Source organism: Cucurbita moschata, unplaced genomic scaffold (assembly GCF_002738365.1).
Source record: "Cucurbita moschata cultivar Rifu unplaced genomic scaffold, Cmos_1.0 Cmo_Scf00011, whole genome shotgun sequence".
Taxonomy (NCBI): Eukaryota; Viridiplantae; Streptophyta; class Magnoliopsida; order Cucurbitales; family Cucurbitaceae; genus Cucurbita; species Cucurbita moschata.
The window spans coordinates 3,313,727-3,323,312 of NW_019268527.1; the positions used below are offsets into that span (position 1 = coordinate 3,313,727).

The 9,586-nt window shown below is 31.2% G+C and overlaps 2 protein-coding genes across 3 annotated transcripts in view; one reads left to right on the plus strand and one right to left on the minus strand.

The window, feature by feature from the left end:
- Positions 1–2,169: 2,169 nt before the first annotated feature.
- LOC111449423 (copper transport protein ATX1-like) lies at positions 2,170–4,186 on the minus strand. Its single transcript, XM_023089306.1, has 3 exons — positions 4,082–4,186; positions 3,061–3,136; positions 2,170–2,677 (listed from the first exon to the last, which is right to left on the minus strand). Exons 1-3 carry the CDS (start codon positions 4,088–4,090, stop codon positions 2,364–2,366), a joined length of 399 nt encoding a protein of 132 aa, XP_022945074.1. The 5' UTR covers positions 4,091–4,186; the 3' UTR covers positions 2,170–2,363.
- A 3,957-nt stretch (positions 4,187–8,143) lies between these two features.
- LOC111449673 (R3H domain-containing protein 1-like) overlaps positions 8,144–9,586 on the plus strand; it is a 6,749-nt gene continuing 5,306 nt past the window's right edge. For both annotated transcript variants that reach the window (XM_023089675.1, XM_023089676.1), the window contains exon 1: positions 8,144–8,762. In XM_023089675.1, the coding sequence (XP_022945443.1) occupies positions 8,471–8,762 (292 nt within the window). In that variant the 5' untranslated portion in view covers positions 8,144–8,470. The remainder of the gene's footprint in view (positions 8,763–9,586) is intronic.

Consider the following 9,586-nt stretch of genomic DNA (forward strand, 5'->3'; position numbering starts at 1 on the left):
CCCCCGTCTTTTTTTTTTTTTTTTTTTGAAGTATATTTGATCCTATAATATAAGGTAAATACGCCTAATGGTTCCTAATCTATTAGGTCATTTTGAATTTGGTTCCTTGACTCAAAATAAAAAATAAAATAAAATAAATAATAACTTTGTTATTATTAAATTAATATTTAGGCACGTGAATATTTCACTTAAATAACACTTCACACGTGAAAATCAATAAATTAATTTCTTTCATGTAAATAAATTTTTCATGGATAAATTTTAATATCTTTTTAATAAATATAAAACTATGGTTTGTTTCTAATTTTAATCCTCTGTTACTATAACACTATTTTCAATCGAATTTTTAAAAATGTGCAAATTTTTTAATAAAATATATTATGCTAGATTAATAAAAACATCTAAAAAAATACATTTTCAATAATTTATTTAAAATTTCAAAAATAAGTTTTAAAAAGTATATTTAACGTTAATTTTGAATAGGAATAGTCTTTATTTCAAAATTTTAATTTATATATTTTTTAACAAATTTTAAAATATCTTTAAACTTTTTAAAGTTGGGTTATTAAAAATATATGTTCCTTCAATTTTAAAAATTTTATTAATACTTTTTATTTTTTTAAAAATATTTAAAAATATTTTTTTATTTTAAAGTTATTTTAGGTTGGAAAAGAGTCAACTTAAAAACAAATCGACGGTTCCCGACATGAAGCAAGTTTGTAGGTAACTATGTTGCTCTTACGACCAACAAAGAAGAATATCATAACGAATTATAACCGTTCAAGCTCGCTACTAGTAGTAAGGTGGTTGTCAAGCCATGTTTCTGACATGAAGCAAGTTTGTGGGCAACTATTTTACTCTTACGATTGACAAATAGGAATCCCCTAATGATACGTAACAGTCAAAGTCAACCGCTAGCAGATATTGTTCACTTTAGTTCATTACATATCACCGCCAATCTCACAGTTTTTAAACGTGTCTATTAGGTAGAGGTTTCCACATCTTTATAAGAAATGTTTTGTTCTCATCTCCGATCGATGTAGGATCTCACACGAAACCACTGCTCTATTAAAATTGTGGGCAGTTGTGTTGCCCTTACAATTTCTATAGGTCTAAAACATCACCTCATTATTCATTTTCTTCGGTCTTGTTAAAGTTAATGAATAATAATTCAAAATAAAACTCCAAAAAATTGATGAGAAAGGGACGGGAATTTGTTATATTGAAATATCACGGTAATATTCTTAATCATTCGTTGCTCTATTTTGATAAAGAACACCAAATTAAAATACCAAAAATTATACTTTGTCCAATCCAATCTTATATATAATAAGGTTGTTGAAATCGAACCAGTGAAACGTGTGCGATGCTATCAAACATTATATTATATTTAAGATGTTACCTATGTACATTACACTATTCAATTAAAATAATCAATACAATAAAGTTGAATTCCTTTAAAAGGAGATCCCAATTATGTTTTCATTTTATTTTTAAAAATATAAGAGTTTAATAAATACCATTTTATTTTAGAAAAATGTATAAAAAAATATCCTTGAGGTAAACTTTCATAAATATCCTCGAATTTTTGTAAAAACTTTATCGTTAGTACTACATTTAAAAAATACTCACGAACTCTCAAAAGTAACATTAAAAAGTTTGAGTATAATCTATGAGGTGTCGATAGACAGTCTTTCGTTCATGTATTAACGGTAAGAATTTTTTTTTAAACATTTTTTTATAATGGTAAATGATGTTAGTGCTAATTTTAAAATTTCATGTCTTTTTTTAAAATATAGTACTAACGATAAACGTTTTTTAAAAAATTTAAAGAGTACTAATGAAACTTTTTAAAGTTCATGAAGTATTGTTAAAAGTTGAATGATATTTTAAAAGTTTTTAAACAAAATACTAACCGTCCTCAATCGTTACAAGTATTTTTGAAAAGTAATTTCAAACCAACTATAAATTATATTATCCCATCTAAAAAAAGTACCTGAAATGACGTTCTCGAGCATTAAAAGGTATTTTTAATTATTCAAAAAGTAATTTCATACCGAACCTAACTTATTAAATTTAGTCTTTAAACGCTCTTATTGAAATATTTCCAACAATGTAGACAAGTGAAGGTCTTTTCAAGGAAGCAGAAGGTCGAAATGGAAAAGAGAATTTGAGGCAAAAACAAAAATATATCTGTAGATTATAATTGAGTTTTAACGTAGAAGGCCATTCAAGAGGCACTTGTCAAAATACTACACACTCAGAAGCCGAGTTTACGTATTAATACATCATTATTAGCTTGACAAAGCAAAAGACCTTACGCATTCAACAGAAAATTTCCATTAGTAAATAGGTGTAATACTTTAAACAGCAGCCGCAGTCTCGGCTGGTTTAGCTTCTGCTTCAGCTGGTGCTGCTGCTGCTGCTGGGGCCGCCTCTGATGCAGGTGCCGCTGCTGGGGCCGCCTCCGGTGCAGGCGATGCTGCTGGGGCTGCCGCCGGTGCAGGGGCAGCTGCTGCGGCTGCCGCCGGTGCTGGTGCTGTTGCTGGGGCTTCGTCTTCCCAGTAGGCAGTCTTCTTCCCGGTTTTGGAAACAGTTTGGAAAACTACATCGCGCTCCACGTTGCCTTTCACAGTCACCTTTTGCGCATCAATGTCGATGTCAAATGTCTCGACTCCTGAACATGGTAGCCAAGCACTTAAGTAAAGTTCAAAACGTTCATATTCAGTTGGGAATAGCAAGAATCTAAGGGTTTAGATTAAAGGATACTCGATTTTGCAATAATGATTGATTTATTAACCATCACTCAAGAATTCATTCTAAAAATCTTAAAACATAAAAGAGAACTAAGCTTGCAATGAAATTAACCAAGCATGCATATGGTTTACACTTTCAAGAGTTCGTGTATTAGTCTAGAACTTTGTGAAGTTCAAACTTCTGACCTCTTTGTCCAAGATATATGTCTAAACCAAAATTCGACCCCACGAACCGATACAAAGATTACACATCAAAGAAGAGCACATCATGAGACAACCAAAATTTAGCCAAGGAATGACAAACCTTCCAGTTTTCCCAAGACACGTCTGACGGCTCCAACACAGCCTTGACATGACATAGCAACCTTGAGGACAGTAGTCTGCACAGAAACAAATTCCAAACTGTATTTATTAAAGATGGAATCATAGAACTCAGCTAGAAGAGGAAGGTGCAATACAGACTGCCTGATACCAAGAAATAAGAGTTAGTTCATCTCACACAAGAATTTAACTTGTCCAAGAGTGCTTAATATCAACGGTCCTTTATCAAATTCTTCGCAGAAACTTACTAATCCAATTTTATCAGTGATATCAATAAATATTCTCAGTGATTTTTCAACAACTCTGGCTCCCAAAATAACATAGATTAATAATTCAAAACACAAAAAAGAGCAGAACATTCTAATTTGGAAGAGCGGGAAAAAATTCCTTTGTGACCAGAATCTAATATACGATCAAGATAAAGCTTCCTTTGTGATCGATTGACCAATTATTAACCAATAAGTTGATCAATTAGCGATACTAAAGAAATACTTCTATGGAGCTCTCTTAGACTTCGACCTCATTTGGCTCGGTTACTGACGTTTCCACCACTGGTGTCAGATTCACATCAAATGAAAAACCACGGCATAAGACCTTAGGAAGAAGGAGCAAGGAAAAAGGACAAAATGCTAAAAGAATTAAACTATGTGCAGGTCTGAATCGCAAAATAAGTAGGAACTATACAAGATATCAACAATCGCGTGAGTAGCTCTTGCATCTCTGTAGCTTACATAATTTCTTATAGCATATAAAGATCTGATACGCCATAGATTGAATATGTTTCAAAACAAATCCACAAGTCCTTCTACGCCAATTTTAATCAACGATTCATGCTCCAAACAGCAGATTTATAGTTTAAAAAGAACAAACCAACGTATCTTCGATCTCCAAAACATACGGGAGACAGAAAGAGAAAAAGAAAAAAAAAACGAGGCCGAAAAACGTGAAGCGAATCTCCAACAATTACATTCAAGAACAAATTTCCGAGAAATTCGTAGCGGTACCTGAGACATGGTTAAAGATTACAGACACTCGGGAAATTCGCCCTCGCCAATCTCTGCGCTACTGGGTTTTGCAGGCTTTCACCGGGCTTTAATAGGCGCTGTTTTTCGGGTCGGGTCAACCCAATAGATAATTATTTAAAAAACAATTCTCACCCGATTCTTAACAACATTACTTTCCAACTTCAACTACCGGTCAAGGGTCTTTTCGTCATTTCGCCTACTCTAATGATATTCTCCTCGCACTATTATGAGTCCATTGCTTCCAAAAAAGGTTTTGTTATTTAGTGAAATTACTAAACTGTATTTAAATTTTAATATTTTTACTTATTTGATTTTTAATTTTTTACTTTTACAAAAATATAATTTAGCAGGGTAACAAAATTAAATATTTAGAGATTTTATTAGTTATAAAGTTAAAAGTATTTAACTTATTAAATATTTTAACATTTTTATAGATTAAATAAATATAAACTTTTAGAGTTAATGTGATTTATTGAATTTTTTTTTTTCATAACAATCTATCCGTTGAAAATGGACATAATTTGATAAATTGGGCATACTTACAAAATATATATATATATATATATATATCAATATTAAAATAGTTTTTTAGAGGTAAAAAGTGAGTAATATCTTGACCAATTAAATTATAAACTTTAATCGTCTATCACATGATTTTTCTTTTAATTAATTGTGACATTTATAAAACAAAGTCGAACGTCGAATGTGACATTTATTTTGAAAGAATAAAATGCTTTTTTGAATTATATAAGTATTTTATAGGAAAAAAATAGTTACATTTTTTCTCTAAAAATATTTTTTTTTCTTTTTAAATTTTTTAATAACGTTTAAAACTATGAGTGTAATTCATAATTTCAAAAGTTTCGGTCACATAAATTATTAAATTTCATATATAAATTTTTTAATATGTTACAAATTTATTATATATCTAGAACCTTCCATTTCATGGATAATAAAATTTTAAAATTTAAATTTTATTGTACAATACTTTTTAAAATTCACAAATCTACTTAAACACAAATTAAAATTTGAATTTCATGCTCAATTTTTTATTTTAAATTTAATATAATTGTTATTTTTTTAAAAGAATTTTGAATGTGTTGGGAAGCCTATTGGAACAAAATAATATATATATATATATATATATATATTATTATTAAATACTTTTTTTAAAATTCATAAATTAATTACCGAAAATTCTATTTAATTCTTTCTTTCATGGAAAGTCCAATTCCATGTAAAGTTCGAAGTGATCCATCTTTTCATTTCTTGAAGAATAATAATAAGAAAACTTTTAATAATTTCCAATGGATAAACTTCAAACATTTTGACATTTAAACCACAAAATATTTTAAACTTTTAATTTTATTTTTATTATTATTTTTATTATTATTATTAGGAATCAACGATCTTCACAATGATATTATATTATGTTTTACTATGCTTTCGAAGTTCACAATACTTTGTTCAACATTTGAGGATTCTAATGACACGATACAATCTCCACAATGGTATGATATTGCCCACTCTGAGTATAAGCTCTCGTGACTTTGCTTTGGATTCTCCAAAACACCTCGTACCAATGGAGATAGTACTCCTTAATTATAAACTCATAATCATTCCCTAAATTAGTTGGACTTTCTTCTAATAATAATAATATTATTATTATTATTGTTATAATATTATTATTATTATTTTTTTTTTTTGCTTAAAGCAATAACGATTGGATTTCCTTTTGGTCCGCCAAACAAACGTAGAAATTAAATCTTTCTTTTGGTGCATTACAGGGTGGTGGATTCTATCAACAACTTTTTTTTTCTTTATTTATTTATTTATTTTTCCTATTAAGGGCATCGAGTAGTAGTGGTTGTACTACTCCAGTTCATATTTTTTTTGCAGTTGTACTACAAATAAATACACATGGGTAGTACCAATGTGAGGTACAATTGGCCCTTCAGATTTCTCAAACCACTTTCTATGTTTGCAAAAGAATCTCATGTGTTCTATGTTTTTGCATGATGCATGGAATATTAGTTCTTTTTAGGGTTCGAATCCGTGTCTCGAGCTTTCAATCTTATATTCGTTCTCGAGCTTTCAATCTTAGATTCATTTGGGTTTGATTCGCGAAGTCGATGAACGGATGATTTGGTCGGTCTTTATTCTCAATGCAAAAAAAAAGATAAGGAGAAAATTTTCTACGTGTAGATAAACCTAAAAAAAATTCCACGTCGAGCAAAATATCGAGCGTGTCGTTCTAGCTAAAGATATTCATTTAGTTCACAAAAAATGAGGAGTCGAGAGAGTTTTTTACCCATTGGCTAAAAGGGGACGGAGATTATGCTTTTTCATCACTTTACTTGTCTCATCGAACTCGTTATTTATTTATTTATTTATTGTTACCGTAAATAAGTTATTGGATATTATATCGTAATTTTGAGATTTAAACTTTTACAAGTTATGTCCGTTAAATATTATAATTAGTATTTTTCTCTTATGGTTGTTTTCGTTATAACATTTTATAATATTTTCTTTAAATAAAATTTATTAGATTTTTTTTTTTATTTAAATGGATTTCTATTTTCAAGTTGAATCAAGATAATTAATCTAGAATTTTAAAATTATTTATAGAAAATTTTAATTATCTTAATAACTAAAATTTTATAAAACAAAAATATTAAATATTCACAAAATCACTTACTTAATAAATATTATTAACAATAAATAGGATAAATTGAAAATCACTTACTGAATAAATATTATTAACAATAAATAGGATAAATTGAATTGGATTACGAGCCCTATTTTTAAATTAACCAAATTAACTTGAACTATATTTTTATTTTTAAAAAATTTAAATTAACTAAAACATTAAAAAATAATTATAATTTGAGGAGATTTGTGTTTTTTAAAAATATCAATTTTTTTTTTTTAAATTAAAAAAAAAAAACAATTAAGTGGGCAAACTTGTAAAATCACACAGATATTGAACTTCGGCCGGATGGGTTATATATATATAATTTAAACATTTATGTAATATGAGTTTTTAATTGACTCAGTTATTCCATTAATTAATTTGTGCAAAAATAATAAATAATAAATAATAATGATGCGCAGTTGGGCTGCCCAAAAGGATATCATTGCCCACCCACAGGGCCACACCACGATCACAACGAAGACGCGCACCCAAAATAAAAGGAGAGGGCCGCCTGAGGTCAACCACAACATGCGATCCAAGCGCCTTCACTGGAATTTGTCAGTTGATGCGGACCCCTACGACATGTCGTTTTAATTTCCGACTTTTTTTTTTTTTTGCAAAAATCAATTTATGTATTTAAATACCAAATTAATAAAAATACTGTTTAAAAATATTCAAAACTTAAAATAATAATAATAATAATATTCATAAACTTAAAAATAATACTTTTAAAAAATTCAATAATACTTTTAAAATTTAAAAAAAAATAAAAATAATAATACTCTTACCTTAAATTAAATTAACGTGCAGTTTTAAGTTGGTAACTCGAGCATGAGATCTTGCATCGATGAGAAAAGGAAACAACCAAAGCATTTTTTATAAGAGTGTGGAAATCTCTTCCTAGCATATGCGTTTTAAAATCGTGAGACTGACGACGATACGTAACGGGATGAAGCAGATAATATCTACTGACGGTGAGTTTGGACTGTTACAAATGATATAAAAGCTAGACATGGGGCAGTGTGCCAGCGGTGTCTTGCTGGCCCCCTAAGGGAGTGGATTGTGAGATCCTATATCAGCTGAAAAAGAAAACGAATCATTTCTTACCAGAGTGTGAAAACCTATTTATAGTAGACGTGTTTTAAAATTGTGAGGATGACGTCTATACGTAACGGTCAAAGTAGACAATATATGCGGGTGGTGGCCCATTACGATATATTTTTTTTATATTAAATGTTTGATATTTAAATTTTATGAAATTTTAGTTATTAATTCGGGACAAAATGAACTTAGCGTGGAAATCTCTAATGAAAAGCCCAGGTACCCATCTTCGATCCACGAGGGGCCAACACTTCCGAGACTTGCACACGCAAACCAAGAGACGCAAGAGAGGATATCGTGCGCGTCGTAGCCACGCAAACCTTTGACACGGTCTCAAACCATTCAACTTTCTTGATCAATCATTCCCGTCGCCAAATTCTCTCTAGACTCTTCTGATTTTCGTCTTCCGTCATCCGTCACGGCGGTCGAAAGTCGAAACCCTAATCCCTAAATGCAATTCCGATCCCTAAATTCGCCTGCTACCTCGATCTCCTCATTGGGGGCGTTTACTCTCTGATCTTTGATGTCTCGCTTCGTGCCAGGACTTTAGAGTTCTCGTCCTTCGTCTCGCCATGGACGGCTCTGCGGTTGAGGATCTCGGAGCACCGGAGTCATGGGAGGTCGCCGATTTGGACGAGGCTATGAGCCGATTGATGCTCCCTTCTTCGTCTCCTTTGAAGAATTCCAAATCATTGGACCACTCCGTTGCCGATGCCGCTCTTGGTTCTCATTCTTCTTCCGCTTCGTTTCCGTCCCCTTCCGCGTCGACATCTTCTACTCCCGATAGGGCTTCCGAAGATGTTATCAATCAGGTTGATCAGTTCCTTCGCGAGGCTTTGCATAACCCTAGGGAGCGCCTATCAAGTAAGTCGTTTATTTAGCCTTCCTGTATTATGGATAGTGTGATTGGGTCCGTATTTGGTACGTGGGAGATAGTATAAAATGGCTGGCCATGGCCCCCTCGAAGCTGGGCCGTAAGTAAGCGAATTTTAAAATGGCTAGAGTAAGAGAGCGATGGTGTATACTTTCTATTTTTTGAAAATAAGATATACCCTTTATCTAAACTGATAATTCACAATCATAACTTCGTACTTAAAAGAAAAAAGAAACCTCCTAGTTGGATTAACTACATTAGAAGTATTATTACTAAAAAACTATGTAGTGAATTTGGATAAGCGGCGTGACATTGGTTGAGAATTATATCATTAAACTAAGCGATGCAGTTTTAATCAATTCCAAGATAAAGGTTTGCAATGGTGGCTAATTGATCTTGGAAGATGTGTAGATGGGTGGATGTTCTTTAGTTGATTATTGTCCAATTTATGTAGGGTGGTGGAATCGAAGGAACAACTGATAAAAGAGTTGTAGGACTTAAGTAATGATAGTCGAAGGGGGTCGGCCTAAAAAGCCATTTGGCAAGTTAAAGGGTTAGCATGGAATTTATAATGTTTCACTTTTGTTGGAATTAAGTAATTTAGTGGCCTGACCATCTATGGCAAGAGGATGTTGATGCTTCAACTGAGATGAGATTTTCAGAAAGATTTGTTCTTCCAATATGTATGGATTGGGGATTGGTATTGGGATTGGAGATTAGAAGGACGGTTTTGGTTTATAGAATATAGTAAGCTCAAACAGTTGCCTTGTGAGAAGGATACTTTTAGATATTAAAAAAAAAAAAAAAAAAAAAA